The following is an 18,641-nucleotide window of genomic DNA, read 5'->3' on the forward strand; positions in this document are numbered from 1 at the left end:
TTCTCAATGCAGCAGTGGATCTGTATCAACTGCAGACAATTCCCTTAACAGACTAAATCTCCCACTGCAAAATCCCTCACATCGCCTTCCTGTTGTGTGTCAGGAAATAATTAACCTACTCTCGATGGGGATGCATTCCGTGTCTCATTTAGGGAATGACTCAGTCCCTTGCTATCATCTTAATTGTTTGCCCCAAAGCACAAGTTCAGAATAGAGAGGAGGAAATGTGAAGTCCCATCTAGATAACAGCACAGCGTTTACCTTTGAAACTACCAAACACCAGTGGAATTCTCCAGGGCTGCAGCTGGCTTAATCTCAAACATCCATTACACCATTGTGGATGGAGCTTGGCTGTTTGGGAGGAGGGGGTGGAGGGGTCAGGATTTACATAGTGACATGAAGAGGCCATTCAGCCTTGCTTGGTCTGTACCATGACCGTGTTTAACCGTTACAATAAAAGCTGCAGGTACTGGAATCAGAACCAAACATGCCAGAGAAATGCAGCAGGTCAGGCAGCATCTTGTACAGGTACATGGAATTAATATTTCCAGTCCTCGACCTTCCCTTAGCTCTTAGTCCCTGATATAACACTTGCCTGAATGATTACTACACAAACAACACAAAATAGAAACAGGCCATTCGGCCCTTCGAGCCTGCTCCACCATTCCATCGGATCATGGCTGATCATCCTGCTTTCTCCCCCACACCTTTTGATCCATTTACTCTTGTCAAAAAGTTGGTCCTTTTTCTAAAAGCTGTTGCTGTTCTCAAGGATACTGTGTCCTTGATGTTTTCAGAGGGGTCATAAAACAGTCCGGGCTCCGAAATGACTGGTTTGGTACCGAGATGAACAGAGTATTGGGAGGCCTTTTTGTTTCTACATAAACAGACGTGCCTTGAGGCCACAGCTTTTGTGTTTTAGAAGTAACCTGTTTAATGAAAGGGGCGTGGTCAGTCCTGGAAGCTGAAGTCTCGTTGTTAGTTCAGTTCAGCTGTGAGCTGTGTGGAAACAGGCTGCGAGATTCTCTCTCTCTCCTTCTGCCCTTCTAACTTCAACCTGTAAGCCTCTGTTTCAGTTTTACTGTGTTTATGGGGTTTGTTTATTGGGACTGTTGCACATATTTTTCAGAACAGCATAATTAAGTCTAGTTTGGACAGACAGAGTTCAGTGGGTATCCTTTATTCTGTTCTTTGTGTTTTATTCCGTAATTTTGTGAATAAATTTTTGACTGTTATAAAACCTGGTAGTCAACCTCGCTAACTTACTCTGGGTAATTTTCACTGTACACTTACTGAAACAAATTGTAAAGTTACGGTCTGGACTGCCTGCTTCAAAGTGGTGTGGCCTAGTCCATAACACCCTCAAGAAGTAAATCTAACTCCTTCTAGAAAACATGTAATATTTTGACCTTAACCACGTTCTTTGGTAGCGAATCCCATCAGGCTCACCACTCTCTGGGTGAAGACATTTCTCCAAATCTCAGTCCCAAACGGTTTACCCCTTACCCGTAAAATTGCAGGAGGTTGAGGCCATTAAAGGCTTTTGAAAATGAAGCTAAGAACTTTAAAATCAGGGTGTGGCCTAATCAGCTGCCAGAGCTGGTCAATCAGGGACTGAGTGCCTCGGTGAGAGTTGAGGTACCAGGCTGGAGGGTCCACATCCCGCACTTCCACCCTCAGACCCCACCCCTCCAACTGTAACAAGGATAGAACGCCCCTGGTGCTCACCTTCCACCCTACCAACCTTCGCATAAACCAAATCATCTGCTGACATTTCCGCCACCTCCAAACGGACCCCACCACCAGGGATATATTTCCCTCCCCACCCCTTTCCGCCTTCTGCAAAGACCGTTCCCTCCGTGACTACCTGGTCAGGTCCAGGCCTCCCTACAATCCACCCTCCCATCCTGGCACCTTCCCTTGCCACCGCAGGAACTGTAAAACCTGTGCCCACACCTCCTCCCTCACCTCTATCCAAGGCCCTAAAGGAGCCTTCCACATCCATCAAAGTTTTCCCTGCACATCCACTAATATCATTTATTGTATCCATTGCTCCCGATGCGGTCTCCTCTACATTGGGGAGACTGGACGCCTCCTAGCAGAGCGCTTTAAGGAACATCTCCGAGATACTCGCACTAATCAACCACACCGCCCTGTGGCCCAACATTTCAACTCCCCCTCCCACTCTGCCGAGGACATGGAGGTCCTGGGCCTCCTTCACCACCGCTCCCTCACCACCCGACGCCTGGAGGAAGAACGCCTCATCTTCCGCCTCGGAACTCTTCAACCCCAGGGCATCAATGTCCACCCGAGTTCCAAACGTCCAGCTCAGCACTGACCCCATGACTTTTCCCGTAATACCTTCGCTTAACACAAATCTATCAACCTCAGATCTTCCTTCCCACCTATCCACTCCACCCTCCTCTCTGACCTATCACCTTCATCCCCAACCCCATTCACCCATTGTACTCTTTGCTACCTTCCCCCACCCTCCTTCCTGACCTATCACCTCCATCCCCTCCTCCACTCACCCATTGTACTCTATGCTACTTTCTCCCCACCCCCACCCTCCTCTAGCTTATCTCTCCACGCTTCAGGCTCTCTGCCTTTATTCCTGATAAAAAGCTTTTGCCCGAACGTCGATTTTACTGCTCCTCGAATGCTGCCTGAACTGCTGTGCCCTTCCAGCACCACTATTCCAGGAGGGGCTGAATGGCCTACTCCTATACTGATTTCTGCCCTGTCACACTGCAGGTCGAGAGAGAAGGTAAGAACTGAGCTGTGTTGCACTAACATTCCACTTGAGCTGGTCTCATTGCTCGCTATTAGTTAGATAACATCAGAAACCTGTCACCTGAAAAGGTCACTTCATAGGCAGTGACTCACCAAGCTCTGTCCACACATCACCCATAACCAGCCAGCTCTCAAACTGCAAAACCGTTCACCCACCTCATGCAATGTTCCTAACAGAAGAAGGACTGACATTTACATAGCACATTTCCTGGCCTCGGGACATCCCCAGGTGTTTAATACACACTGAACCACTATCATTTCTTCGAATGTCTTTCACAAATGTTTGCTAAAGGGCTTTGGGACATGCAAATATTAACTTCTTACTGTAATTACTGCTCCCGCAGCATCAAAATGTAGTGGAAAAACTGGCACAGCATTTTTAAAAGACACACACCATGGCATTTATTTTATGTTGAGAAACTTTACATGCTCCCTGTTCAAATCACCAAAGTGTCAACTGTGGTCACTGGGTCAGGATCTGGATCTCCCATGGACATCCAACAACAATGTGTATTTGTAATAGCACCTTCAATGCAACAACAACTTACATTTACAAAGGACCCTTCAATGCAATGAGCTGTCCCGAGGCATTTCACAGGAAGTTTATGAAAGAGGGAGTTTAACACTGAGCCCCATCTGGAGAGACCAGGATCAAAGAGTTAAACTTCCAGGAGTTTTCAGGGGTAGAGCTAGGGAGAAGAGAGAGATATAAGGAGATGGCAATGATTGAAAGGGTCAATGATGAAATGATTAACGTCAGACTGCACAAAAAAGCCCGAGTTGGGTGGAGCAGAGATCTCAGTGAACTGAGCAGAATACAAAAACAAGGGCATTGGAGAGTGGGGGTTTGCCAAGGCTGTGCAGGGAGTTAAAAACAAGATTGACCATTTTAAAATGGAGGCACTCAATGATTAGGAGCCAATGTTAGTGAGCGAGCACGGGGGGTGATGGGAAACCAGCAGGACTTGGTGTGAACTAGGAAGGGGGCGGCACGGTCAACATGACCCAGGGATGAAAGAGCTTTGGGTTAATGCACCAGGGTGTGAGGGGTGTGTGCTTGCATGGGGAGGGGATGGGCAGGCTGCAAGTGTTCAGGTGCGTTGGTGTCTGAGAGTGTGGATGCGTCTGTGTGTCTGAGTGAGTGTGTACATATGTGAGTGAGTGTGTACATATGTGAATGAGTGTATCTGAAAGTCCCTGCTATGTTCCCAGAAAGGTACATTCCCAATGAAATACTGTGGTTTTTACAGAAACAAGCTGTTGCTGCAGTCCCTCTGCATTGTGTAGCTCGGAGCTACAAACTGCCAGAGACACAGGATATCAATGTGCTTTCGATGTGAAGCACACAACGCAGAGAGAGAAGAAAAGACATGGCCTCCAGCTCCACGCCTGATTTCCGTAGGGGAACGTGCAGCTCTACAGGGTGGGAGCTCCCAAACACAGATCCCGCTGGTGATACTGGCCTCCGTCAGCATTAGGATCATTAAGTGATGCCCTGCAGCTTGGCTTGTACGTCAAGGACCTGTCCCAGGGCTGCAAGCACAGCCTCTGGAGGGTTGTGCCTGGACACAGGTTCAGACAGGCCTGTCTTTGACGATGCATACTGCACACGAGATACTGTTCACTAATTGAGGTGTTTAAGGCATTAAGTGCATTCGATGGGCTAGATACAGAGAAACCATTTCTCATTTCCCTTTAGGGAATAAGCTACGTGCAACTCCTCCTAACTAATAGTACAAGGAAAGACTGGGGCTGAATCTAATATCTCAACCTCTGGACAGAACAGACAGCAAGACATGAACTGAGACAGCAAGATCTAATACACATGCTCCATATTGACGGTGTTTTGACTTTTGCAGCAGATTTGTATTTGTTTTCCCTTCATCTGCATCTACTTTAAATGTTACATTTATGTTCAGCATGGACTGTTTGGACCAAAGGGTCTGTTTCTGTGCTGTATAACTCAATGTCACATTTGGATAACAAATTCCTATTGCAAAAGAATAACTTTCCAGGTGAGATTCGAACCTGTGTCCCCATTATGGTGATCAGTAATCCGGTGACATTACCGTCACCCCTCATTGGCCAGGCTGAGTTGTAACAAGATTCCAGTCTCAAAAGATCGCTGGGAGATCAGGTGGATTTTTATAATGATTTAACAGCCTCATGGTCATTTTTACTGAGACCAGCTTCTCAACTTCCAGATATTTCAAACTGAATTCAAAATCTCAAACAATCATGGCACAATCTGAATTCACTGCATTATTCGTGTAGATTTCAGCATTGCTATTAATCAATGTGTGATTCTTTAGATTAGATTAGATTACTACAGTGTGGAAACAGGCCCTTCGGCCCAACAAGTCCACACCGACCCGCCGAAGTGCAACCCACCCATACCCCTAACCTAACACTACGGGCAATTTACCATGGCCAATTCACCTGACCCGCACATCTTTGGACTGTGGGAGGAAACCGGAGCACCCGGAGGAAACCCACGCAGACACGGGGAGAACGTGCAAACTCCACACAGTCAGTTGCCTGAGTCAGGAATTGAACCCGGGTCTCAGGCGCTGTGAGGCAGCAGTGCTAACCACCGTGCCACCGTGCCACCCGTCTGTTGATTCCTGCTTGGGCGCCCACATTCTAACAAGCCCCATTTCCCTGTGCACTATGCACTGAGCCATAATGTCCCTTGAACAAGAAATATCTTGCCTTTAAAATTTGCACCTTTATCTACAAATCCCTCCATTATCTCGTCTCACCTGCAGCCTCGGAGTTTTCTGAGAACCTGTTGTGCATTCCTGAATCCCAGCGCTCCACCATTCGTGGCCATGCCTCCAGCTGCCTGCATCCCAAACACTGGAATTCCTTCCCTACACATCCTCGCTTCTCCATCTTGCTTTCCTTCTTTAAGATGCTCCTTAAAACCTACGTCTGTGACAGTGGTTTCTGTCAATGCATGTGGCTTGGTAGCACGGTGTTTTAAAATGTTCCCGTGATACAATTTATTACGTCAAAGGTGCTATATAAATAGAAATTGTGGCTGCATTCAGCAGTACAATTGGAGAACACACACTGCCAGAAACACAGACTGTATGTAATCAGAGACTGAAACAAGCCTTCTTATAAAAGGGCTGGGCACACTGTGCATATGCAGGAGCAAACACTGACACACAAGCAGGACAGTTACAGATTGGGGTAGATCATTGGCTGATACTCAATGTGTACAATACAGAAGGTGGGATTGGTTAGCTCAGTGGGCTGGATGGCTGGATTGCGATGCAGAATGATACCAATGGAATGGGTTCCATTCACACACCAGCTGAGGTCACCACGACGCTCCCACCTTCTTGACCTAAGGTGTAGTGACCCTCAGGTTAAACTTACTACCACACAGCTCTCTAATGAGAGAGTGGGACAACGCCTCTTTATCTTTTCACTGTAGAGACACAGACATCATTCATTTGTTCCTATTTGTTATGTATGTAAGTGTGAAGAGATGGACAGTAAGAGGCAGCATTGAGCTTTTGTGAAATACACACAATGTTAATAGAGACCCGTTGAGATTGATTTGCTTCCTGCTGCTGTACATACACAGAGGCTGACAGGGAAATGTGTGAGACTTGTACAGAATTACACTGAAGTACAAACTCTGAATGGACAATTGACATTTCAATTAATCACCACATTCTGAGCGGCTGGTGTCTCAATTAGTGAAACTGTCAAGCTATTGCAGTGAGTCCAAAAGGTAACACTCATTGTTGTGTCACCTGTCCATTGAGTTAATCTACATTTACAACCATAAGGCCACCATGAGAGAGACCATTCATCATTCTGTCCAACATTTACAATCGAGAATCTAACAGCCCAGGGCCACAGTTCTAACAGCTGAACGCATCCCCTTTCAGAAACAGATCTCACAATGTTACAGGGCTCAGGAAATATTGACAAGGTTACAGGGAAAGCATGGGCAACTGGGAGAGACCACCTCTTTCTGAGAGCTGGACGAGGCTCCATGAGGCAAACTGCCTTCCACCAATGACTCAAGACTGGCCACTTCCATTCCCCGAGCCACAAAAAAGACAAGATCCTCTCTCACTAGTATCCTTACATACGGATGAGGGAGGGGATCTGAACAACATATCCATCCTAGGACAAGCCAAACAAAGACACGCATGAGAATTCCTAGGAGCGTGGCATTTCAACCAGAACTCTATCAACAAACACATTGAGTTCGACCCCATCTACCACCCTCTGAGAAAAAGAACAGGAAGTGACTTCACCACAGGAAATAACATCATCATAGGAAATGACATCACCAACCCAAAGAAACCCAAATATATAAATCGAAAGCAGGAATTTTCAGCATTGCTTTGCCTGAGGCCCACTGACGATGCTACCTAGTATGGTGACGAAACGTCTGGAAATGAACCTTCCAGCTCAGCGAGCAAAACCTCAACCTGAGCTACAAAGCTTCTCAAAACTCGCTAGCTCCTTTATTGGTGGAAATGATCCCCCCACTGCCGTTCTCTAAAAGCAGAGGCTGCATTGGAGCATACTGAGTGAATACCGCAAGAAGTGTCACGTGAGATTTACATCATGAGATGGAGAAAGACTTCTCAAAGCCTCTTCACAAAGCACAAGTTAGGAGTGTTCTGGAATACACCCCACTTGTCTCGATGGCAACAGTCAAATAGCTCAATGTCAACCTGGACATGTGATTATTGCCATCTTAGGCAATCATTCCTTCTACCACTAATGTACAGTTGCAGCAGGGCCACCTATAAGATGCTCCGCAGACATTCCCACGTGGTCCTTAGTCAGCACCTTCCAAAGCGACAGAAAGAACAAGGGCAGCAGATACATGGGAACACCACCACCTTCAAGTTCCCTTCTGAGGCACTCACCATCCTTCTCTATTGCTAGGTCAAAATCCTGGAATTGTGGGTCTACCGATAATACATGGACAACAACGGTTCAGGAAGGTAGCTCACCACCAACTTCTCAAGAGCAGCTAGGGACAGACAATAAATGCTGACCTAGACAATGACACCCACATCCCTAGAAAGGAGAAAGGGAGCCTCTGGACTAAGGTTTAAAGGCCACAACCTTGCAACTTTCAGGGAGAGTACACGGTGGCATGGTGGTTAGCACTGCTGCCTCACAGCGCCAGAACCCCGGGTTCAATTCCCGCCTCAGGCAACTGACTGTGTGGAGTTTGCACATTCTCCCTGTGTCTGCGTGGGTTTCCTCCGGGTGCTCTGGTTTCCTCCCACAGTCCAAAGATATGCAGGTCAGGTGAATTGGCCATGCTAAAGGGGTAAATGTAGGGGAATGGGTAGGTTGCACTTCTGTGGGTCGGTGTGGACTTGTTGGGCCGAAGGGCCTGTTTCCACACTGTAAGTAATCTAATCTACAGGCCTGAGGCAGTCATTGGTTTGTGGGAGGGCAGGTGAATGGGGGAGTGGAAAATTCAACCTAAACCAGGCAGCTCTGGACCAATGATAGAGACAACCTTTGACTTGCCTTTACCACCAGCAAGATTGAGGAATCGTTACAATTAAAGAGAAAAGTATTGAGCTTCAGCCTTCCTGAGGGCAGGCAGTTCCAGATACTCCCTAACCTTTGTGTGAAATGCTGCTTCCTGATTGGACAAGAACCCTGGTCTATACCCTGTCTCCAAATTAAATGGTTTCTCCTTGCCCATGGCCCAGGAAGGCAGCTCACCTTCTCTAGGGGCAATTAGGGACAGGCAACAACGCTGGCCCAGCCAGCAATGCCCACATCCCATGAATTAATGTTTTTGAAAGATCTACCCCATTGATTTGACTAATACTACACACAATGACCAAGCAGCCTCTCTTACCTGGACATGTTGTCAGGTGAACAGGCCGAGTTGCCCGTGGAAACACTGGTCTCCAAGCTGTCAGAACTTTCTAGACTGAGCGTGTCAAAGGCGTGCTCCAGATCAATGCCATGTTGAGTGGAGAGAGGCTGTGGATGGTGGTGGAGGATGCTGTGGTGGATGAGGTGAGACTGCGGCTGTCCGCTCATGGTGTAGGATTGGCCAAACATTGGCGACTGTTGACCATGCAAGGCTTCCCACTGTGACTGGGCCTCAACTGCAGCCTTCTGCTTCAGCTCAGCCAATCGCCGCCTTTGTTCTTCAATCACCTGGTGACCTTGGAAATACAATGAGAGAGGTATACGTTGAGATGGTAGAAGCAGAGAAGGGAGAAGGAGTTAAATTATAATATCTAATACAATGGCAGAACATGCTTGAGGGGCTGAATGGCCACCTATTGTTCCTCAGTTAGTAAGCCGCTTCACAACAAATTAAAATTGCATCTATATAGCACCTTAACATAATAAAACATCCCAAGGCACTTCAAAACAGAGATTAGCAAAGACAATTTGACAGTGAGCCACATAAAGAGGTATTAGAACTCCAAAACTGAGTCAAAGAGTTAAGTTTTCAGGAGCATCTTAAGCAGCAGGGAGAGGTGGAGAGGGAATTCTGGAGGTTAGGACCTAAGCGCCTGACAGTACGGTGATAAGAGATGGAGGGATTAGAATCAGGAGAAGGAAGAGGCCAGAACTGGAGGGACTCAGACACCATGGTAGGGTTATAGGACTGGAGGAGATTACAGAGATAGGGAGCGGGGCTGCAGGGTCTGGGGCAGAGTGAGTTGGGAGGAGTGAGGCCGTGAAGGCTGAGGGTGAGAATGTTCACACTGACTCAATGCTTCTGGCAATGAAAGCTTTCATGTAAGACCAAAGCTCGGTCTCTTCGGTCTCAATGTTAGCAAGAGTCTAACATTACAGAACGGAGCCTGAAATCCCAGTAAACGCACACACTCGCCTCAAATGTACAACACCACAGCTCCTCCTCCCAACTCCAAGCAGAATTCCTACCTCTCCTGTGGTCTGCTTTGGATATCCCTATTGATTCTGCACAGCGTCAGCAAGAAGGTGAGAGTGTAAAAGGTCGAGTCAGAAGATAGGAGTGACGTGCCATTCAAAAAGGAAAGATACGGCAAGGAAGAAAGGGAAAAAAAAACAGAAAGAAATTCAGTGAGTGTTACTTTAATCAGAGTTAAAAATCACACAGTACCAGGCTATAGTCCGACAGGTTTAATCGAAAGCACTAGCTTTCGGAGCGCTGTTCCTTAATCAGGTGATCCTTCATCAGCCACAGCTACCTGTTGAAGGAGCGTCACTCCGAAAGCTAGTGCTTCCAAATAAACCTGTTGGACTATAACCTGGTGCTGTGTGATTTTTAAGTAAAAAATGAGGTCTGCAGATGCTGGAGATCACAGCTGCAAATGTGTTGCTGGTCAAAGCACAGCAGGCCAGGCAGCATCTCAGGAATAGAGAATTCGACGTTTCGAGCATAAGCCCTTCATCAGGAAACTGATGAAGGGCTTATGCCCGAAACGTCGAATTCTCTATTCCTGAGATGCTGCCTGGCCTGCTGTGCTTTGACCAGCAACACATTTGCAGCTGTGTGATTTTTAACTTTGTACACCCCAGTCCACCACCAACTCCTCCACATCATCTTTAAATCAAAGATACGGGATAAAATTGTGTTCAAACCTTCTGGGGAGCGATTCTGTAGCATTGATGGGGGAAAGCCCCTGATTATCAATATATTTGCTCCCCAAAGTGTGGTCAAAATGCCAGTCATAGAGCTTCCTGGTGCCAGCATAACGCTTGGGCCAGGAGCCATTCCAGGCCAGGATTCGGAGTGATTAGAGCTGCGATGGGTTTCGGGTTTATTTACATACATGCTGTGAGCAGCCCCCAAACAAACCCAACCAGACAGGACTCCTGTACAGATCTCATCATTGGGTACACACTCTGGGTGAGGGCCCTACAACTCAGCAATTGTCAGGAGGCTGGCTACATTCAGCTTACTCATTATCAAAGGCTCATACGGCATAGAAGAGGCTCTTCGGCCCATCCAGTCTGCCCCAGGATGTTGCGAGGCTTGGGAGGATTTGAGCTACAGGGAGAGGCTGAATAGGCTGGGGCTGTTTTCCATGAAGCATTGGAGGCTGAGGGGTGACCTTATAGAGGTTTATAAAATCATGAGGGGCATGGATAGGGTAAATAGACAAGGTCCTTTCCCTGGGGTGGGGGAGTCCGGAACTAGAGGGCATAGGTTTAAGGTGAGGGTGGAAAGATTTAAATAGGACCTAAGGGGCAGCTTTTTCATACAGAGGGTGGTGTGTGTATGGAATGAGCTGCCAGAGGAAGTAGTGGAAGCTGGTACAATTACAACATTTAAAAGGCATCTGGATGGGTATATGGATAGGAAGGGTTTAGAGGGATATGGGCCAAGTGTTAGCAAATGGGACTAGATTGGGTTGGGATATGTGGTTGGCATGGATGAGTTGGACCGAAGAGTCTGTTCCTGTGCTACACATCTCTATGACTCTGCTGCTCCTCCCCTTCATGGGCATGAACCTCCTGGTTCTGAGATGAGAGTGTTTCCCAGTCAGCCACAGTTCCAGCTTCACACCAGGAGAAAGTGTTCCCACCGGCAGCACTGTCACTAACCAGCAGGGCACAGAGTGAAGGGACCTGCTCCGAGAGCCAGCGGGGGGGGGGGAGAGGAGCAGAAATTATTTACGCAGGGAGAAGCTGTGATCTGGATTGCACTGGCTGAGAAGGTGATTACATGGATTCAAAACTCCCAGTTGGAAATGTAGTCGGAAACGAAGATTTGCAGCACTGTGGGGGACAGAACAGGAACAGCAACACTAACCAGGCAGCTCGAAAAACCGAAAGAGCTGTGGGTGCTGTAAATCAGGAACAAATACAGAAGTCGCTGGAAAAGATCACCACGTCTGACAGCATCTGTGAAGAGAAATCAGGATGTGGGGGTGCCAGTGTTGAACTGGGGTTGGACAAGGTCCAAAATCACACAATGCCAGGCCATACTCCAAGGGGTTTATTTGAAAACACTAGCTTTTGGAGCACTGCTTCGTCATCAGGTACTAGCTAGTGTTTTCAAATAAACCCATTGGACTATAACCTGGTGACGTGCGATTTTTGACCAAGAAAAGTCAGAGCTTAACCCTTCAGGTCCGGTAACCCTTCCTCCAAAACATTAACACAAATGTTTTCTTCACAGATGCTGCCAGGCCTGCTGAGATTTTCCAGCAACTTCTGTTTTAGCTCCTTCACTAATGATGGGCTGAATGGCCTTCTCCTGTCCTATAGGATTCTGGGATATAACCCCCTGTTTCTTCCTCCTGGTGAGCTCCCAGCCAACACTCACCTTTCTGCTGCAGTGCCAACTGTCTCTTCACTTCGATGTCCTGCAGAGTAGCAGCAAGATTCCGTGGTAGACTGCTGGTGCCATTCTGTGCCCCCACGGGGGTCTGCAAAACAAGCAGAATGTGGAGACGCAGGGTCGAGAACACAGCTTGCTGCATCAAACACTGTTGAACTCTGACTGTCAAACAGTCTGCGTTTGACCTCCATGGTGTCTCTGTGCTGTTACCGGCACTATCATAGAATCCCCACAGTGTGGAAACAGGCCCTTCGGCCCAACAAGTCCACACCGACCCTCCCAAGAGTATCCCACCCAAACCCATTCCCCCACATTTAACCCCTAACTAATGCATCCAACCCACACATCCCTAAATGCCATGTGTATCCCAAGGCCAATCCACCCTAACTTGCACATCTTTGGACTGTGGGAGGAAACCGGAGCACCCGGAGGAAACCCACGCAGACACGGGGAGAACGTGCAAACTCCACACAGACAGTCGCCTGAGACTGGAATCGAACCTGGGTCACTGGCGCTGTGAGGCAACAGTGCTAACCACTGAGCCACCACACTACCATTCCCAGGTGCACTTGGAATATTGTCTTCTTTTATGACATTTTAAAAATTTCCATTAGAGTCATGGAGTCATACAGCATGGAAACAGACCCTTCGGTCCAACCAGATTATGCAAACCATAATCCCAAACTAAAGTAGTCCCACCTGCTGGTGCTTGGCCCACATCCCTCCAAACATTTCTTTTTCATATACTTATCCAAATGTCTTATTAAATGTTGTCACTGTACGTGTGTCACTGTACCTGTTCCTGCATGCACCACTTCCTGTGGAAGTCCATTCCATGGAAAAACCATTCTTTGTGTAAAAATGTTGCCCCTCATGTCATTTTCAAATCTTTCCCCTCTCACCTTAAAAGTATGCCCCCTCCTCTTGAAATCCCCAACCCCATGGAAAAGACACCTGTCATTCACCTCAACTATGCCCACCCCACCCCACCATGATTTTATAAACCTTTGTAAGGCAGTAGTTGTGGGTGTGATATCTCAGTCATACAGATGTACAGCACAGAAATACACCTTCGGTACAACTCGTCCATGCTGACCAGATATCCCAACCCAATCTAGTCCCATTTGTCAAACATGTCAGCTCTACCCACCTGTCTCCACAGCAATGCACCATCACGGTGTCTCCAAATGCAAACAATTCAAAGTGGGGTGCAGCGCTTCAGTGGGTAGAATTCCCAACCAGAGGCTCCTGGATTCCAGTCCCACTGCAGAGACCTGAACTGAAGATCCAGCCTGATCAAAGGATTATGACAGAACAGAGGAGGCCATTCAGCCCATTGCGCCTCCATCTATTAGTCAAGGTTAGAGTGGTGCTGGAAAAGCACAGCAGGTGTGTCTGCGTAGGTTTCCTCTGGGTCTTCCAGTTTCCTCCCACAGCCCAAAGATGCGCAGGTCAGGTGGATTGGCCATGCTAAATTGACCATAGTGGAAAAAGTGAGGACTGCAGATGCTGGAGATTAGAGCTTAACAATGTGTTGCTGGAAAAGCGCAGCAGGTCAGGCAGCATCAAAGGAGCTTATGGCCAAAACGTTGATTCTCATGCTCCTTTGATGCTGCAAGACGTGTTGCGCTTTTCCAGCAACACATTTTTTAGCTCTAAATTGACCATAGTGTCCAGGGATGTGCAAGCTAGGTGGATTAGCCATGGGGAATACAGGGTTACAGGAATAGGGTTGGGGAGTGGGTCTGCATGGGACATGTTAGAGGGCTGGTGCAGATTTGATGGACTGAACAGCCTCTGCATTGTAGGGATTCTGTGATTCTTCAGCTGGATCATGGATCTAATTTTTGATCCTCTCCAAACTCAGCAGTGAGAGACAGGACTGGTGTCTCTCCTGCCCAGGGACTGAACCCCACAGCATGAGGGAGAAGCTCCACAACGTTCAGCCATTTCCTGTCCCCGATTACCTTCGACATCAGGTTTCGGCCAAGAGTTGATGCGGTGAACGGTGAGGAGGGGGAAGATCCCATCTTCGTCCGAGGCAGGGTGCCAGATCCTTCGCTCTCCATCTTGGATCGGTAAACCTGGGACAGGAAGACACCAGAAAAGCCTCAATTAGCCAATAGATCTTCACAGTTTCTGCTGCAGTGGGAACAGTCGACTGGCTGCAGGGGTTTCTCACCTCCCTGACTCCAACAAGATGAGGTCCATTAACCTCCAAAGGACCACAAGTCCAGTAGGAGGTCAGACCGTTGATTTAAGTGCCCCACTCTTGCCTGCCAACTTCCTCCCTCCTCTCTTTAAGTGTTGATGTTTTGATCAGACACCTGCTACCCTTCAGACTTGAGCCAACCAGGTGGTCACTCTTCACCCGGGAGGTGTGTCCGGCGTCCGGAGGTTACTCAGCAACAGACAGAGGGGAAAGGTCACGGCTGAGTCAACATCCGATCACAAAGATCTGACAAAGGGGCAACGCTGACGGAGCTCCATTCTGGTTCGTGTTTATCCCCAGCTCAAACCTGCTCCACCCACTCCCCACCGACCCCCAGCAGATTTCGGGTACATGTACAGGAGAAGATGGAATTATTCAGAGGAAGAAATTCCTCCTCCTTTCCCATCACCGGTTTGGAGACAGGGAGCTTCTTTACCCCAGGGTAACAAATATCCCCCGTACAAACTCAGTTGGCCCAGCACCATTGGTGTGATAGCAGACAGCGACAGCAAAATGACCTTCTAACCAAGTGGGGGGCAGCTAAAGCTGACTGGAAGAATCTCCCTGAATATACCCACAGAGGAGATGCAAAAATCCCATGGATGAAGCAGTGAGAACGTTTTCGGGAAGTGTGTGTCATCATGAATTCGACTGGGACAACACTACTATTATAGGACAAGCCAAACAGAGAACAGCCAGGGAATTCCTAGAGGCATGGCACTCATCCACAGATTCTATCAACAAACACATCGACCTGGACCCAATATACCGGCCACTGCAGCGGACAGCAACTGACAACCGGAAGCGGCAGAGACAAGCCACTATAAATGCCGGAGGAAACATTACAGAAGCACTTCACAGGAGGCTCCCAAGCCCTGAGGATGTCACCTAGACAGGGGACGAAATGTCTGCAACACAAATTCCCAGCTCGGCGAACAGAACCACAACATCGAGCACCCGAGCTGCAAATCTTCTCCCAAACTTTGAATCTCTGAATAGGTCCATCACCTCCCCTCAGCCCTATAACTGCTTTCCCTTCAAGTATTCATCCAGTTTTTATTTTGGAAGTTAATTCTAATTAATTACTTGGTAACAGAGAACTTAAGCTTTGCCAAAAAGCCACACAAAGTCAACGTTTTTCATCTTGCACCTACTAGCCTGAGTTTAATCAGCCAACTCAGATTGGCTGCTCACCCCACCTTCTCAAGGGCAACTAGGGATGGGCAATAAATGCTGACCCGGCATCCCATGCACCAGGAAAATAGTTCTTGAGCATCGCCATGCCAACCACCATCCAACTAATCAGCACCCTCTTCTCAAACTTTCTAAACCTGCTTTCTTGTATGTCAGTGTTGAATCATCTCTGAATGTCTTTTGTTCCAAGTTAACACAGGAAATTAGCAAATTAATGTCCCTGTGAAAATAGCAGCAGCACAATATCATAAATCACATGGTAAACTATTTCAGAAGGAAAAGTAATCAAGGAAAGAGTTCTTGAGCTTTCTTTCTTCACTGAAAAAAATCAGGAACATATGACCCCAAGAATCTGTGAGTACTGGGGGCTTGTCTGAAATTCTCAAAATTGAGGTGGCTAGACTTTTTTTTTAAATGGAGTAAAGTAAACAAAGAATGTGGAAAAGACAGATAAATAGATCACCCACGATTGAACAGAATTATTATAGAACAGGTTTCAAGCATCTGAATGGCCTCTCATTGTTCAATCCCTCACCCGATAATAATTTGTTGTCTTCAAACAAAACCCTGCTCTGTAAGAGATTTAAATGGAAGAGTACAAAGAGGAATTTACCTGGGTGTATCTTCGTGAGGAATGAGCTTTAGCTGGAAGAGGAGGAGGAGAAGGGGAGGAAATTGGAGGTGGAGAAGCTGAGGCCTCAAAGTTAGCCATTATTTCTTGATACCATCGCTCTAGCTCCAGAGTAGAGGTCAGCAGCCTGCTGGTAGGCTGCTGCTACACATCGTGGGGAAGGGAGAGAAGGAGGGAGTCAAGACGAGAGAGAAAGAATAGAGTTGGTGGCAGAGAAAGGAGACATGAAGGAAGACAGTTAGAAGGGAGAGGATGGAAAAGATCGAGTGAGAGAAAAAACAATCATTGGGAAAGGCAGGTAGACAGGGAGAGAGAACCAAACAGAAAGAAATTAATGAAGTAGATGGATATTTAATTAAAAGAAAAATAACAACAAATGAAAATGCCTTTAGAGAGATGTAAATTTTGCATTTTGAGATTAATCTAAATCACAACAATGATGTGAAATCAGAACGATGCTGTCCAGAAACTCAAACCATGTCGAACCCTTTCAGGGTGAACAGACTGGAGCTGAGGGTCACCGACTCTGTATTCCTGAGGATTGACACACATCACCTCCTGCCCTGATACGCCCCACCCCCACATACTCCTCATTGGTCCCTCCTCAAGGTGCACTACCATCTCTCATCCAATTGGAAAGAGAATTGTCTTGATGTATCCCATTGGGTTAATTTTGATTTGTTAGTGAAACAACCTTCACTTCCTCACCTCGAAACAGTAAGTGGGAAAGATGTATAAAAAAATCTCCTGCAATTTCCCTTTCAGACCCACATGGTTTCTCCCCTAGGATTTGCCCTCAGTGCTGTCTTGGAAATTCATTTTTAATTCCTGACGACCACAAGGAAGTCATAAGAAAGAGAACAGGAGGAGGCCACTCAGTCCATCGAATCTGCTCCATCTTTCAGCAAGGTCATGATGGATTTTCCCTTAAAACTCTTAAAAATCAATCTTTAACGGGTGAACCGACCCAGTAACCACAGTCTTGGGGGCAGGAAATTGGAATGATTCATCACCCGCTGTCTGAAAAAGTGCTCCTTATTTCACTCCTAAATCACCAACCATCGATATGGGAATCATTGAACGCTGGCTAACAGCAACAGACCTTTGTACTGTAAGGGACTAGAAGTTCCAAATCTGGGATGGAAGTTCCTACTGAGTAGCACAGCAGATTCAAAGGGCCGAATGGCCTTCTTCTGTTCCTGCTTCTTACAGCCTTATGACCTTGTGTGCACCTAAATGCCAGGCAGGGTGAGCAGGGTCTGAGATTGTAGTTACAACCACCAAGGGAGGGAGAAGAAATGTGGATTCCATTAGGAACGCGAGGATAAGCTAGGAGTCAATTTACAAATGCCTTCCAGACTACCCAACAGCTAGTCAGAAAGAAGGAGGGAAATGGAATTTCGCATCTTTAAGCTCATGGTGTAGGTAAAATAAAACAGTAGGAATACTGGATGGTATTTTCCAATTTTCATGTTGGTTTTGCCCTGTTCACCGAGCTAACAGAAAGCTGCATAAATAATAAGAGGTGATTGACACCAACAAATCAAAAAGTACATCCTTCGTTGGTCTGACTGATGCTTGAAAGCAAAATATTGCAGTTGCTGGAAATCTGAAATAAAAACAGAAGGTGCTGGAGAAACTCAGCAGGACTGGTGGCATCTGTGGAGACAGAAACAGAGTTAACGTTTCAAGTTCAGTGTAGCTCAAAACTGTTTCTCTCTCCACAGATACCGCCAGACCTGCTGAGTTTCTCTAGCATTTTTGGTTCTTATTATGTCGATGTATTAATTCTGTAATGGTTCATGATTCTACACGCTGTAGCAAAGCTAAATGAGAACATATTGGAATGGATCTCATTGAAATGATACAGGGTATGTATAAACCAATTTGGATTGAATGGTTCCCCATTGTGAAGGTTTCCCACACTGAGTGCACCTCAAATTCAATCAGAAATGACTCTTCAGGAGAAACACATTAACAGGAAGCATGGTTTAGGGAGTGGATCTCTCATTTAAAGGTATATTTCTGATGTCCATCCAGTGGCATTCCATAGCAGCGGGGAAGTGTACCTCCAGGGGTACATTTTCCATCCTCACTATTCCATGTATTTCTGCTGTCCTTAGGGACATAATAAAAATGTGTCTGTATTTGTCAAACTATTCATGAAATCACAGGCCAACAAACTCAAACTGAAGCTAAATGGTGCTCTGGCTGCTCACACAGAGCTCACTCCTTCACTTTCACTCTCTGACCTCTCTCACTATTTGACGTCTCTCACTCTCTGACCTCTCTCATTCTCCAATCATCCTCTCACTCTCTGAACTCTCTCTCTCTCTGATGTCTCTCATTCTCTGACGTCTCTCATTCTCTGACCTCTCTCGCTCTCTAACCTCTCTTGCTCTCCGACCATCCTCTCACGCTCTGACCTCTCTCGCTCTCTGACCTCTCTTGCTCTCTGATCTCTCTCGCTCTCTGACCTCTCTCGCTCTCTGACCTCTCTCACTCTCTGA

The 18,641-nt window shown here is 47.0% G+C and overlaps 1 protein-coding gene across 10 annotated transcripts in view; it reads right to left on the reverse strand.

The window, feature by feature from the left end:
* Positions 1-18,641, reverse strand: part of LOC132829706 (pleckstrin homology-like domain family B member 1) — a 377,428-nt gene that overhangs the window by 31,692 nt on the left and 327,095 nt on the right. For all 10 annotated transcript variants that reach the window (XM_060847069.1, XM_060847065.1, XM_060847068.1 and 7 more), the window contains 3 exons: positions 14,062-14,178; positions 12,080-12,182; positions 8,660-8,975 (listed from right to left, as the gene is read on the reverse strand). In XM_060847069.1, the coding sequence (XP_060703052.1) occupies positions 8,660-8,975; positions 12,080-12,182; positions 14,062-14,178 (536 nt within the window). The remainder of the gene's footprint in view (positions 1-8,659; positions 8,976-12,079; positions 12,183-14,061; positions 14,179-18,641) is intronic.

The sequence above is a fragment of the Hemiscyllium ocellatum genome, chromosome 29, assembly GCF_020745735.1.
Source record: "Hemiscyllium ocellatum isolate sHemOce1 chromosome 29, sHemOce1.pat.X.cur, whole genome shotgun sequence".
NCBI lineage: Eukaryota > Metazoa > Chordata > Chondrichthyes > Orectolobiformes > Hemiscylliidae > Hemiscyllium > Hemiscyllium ocellatum.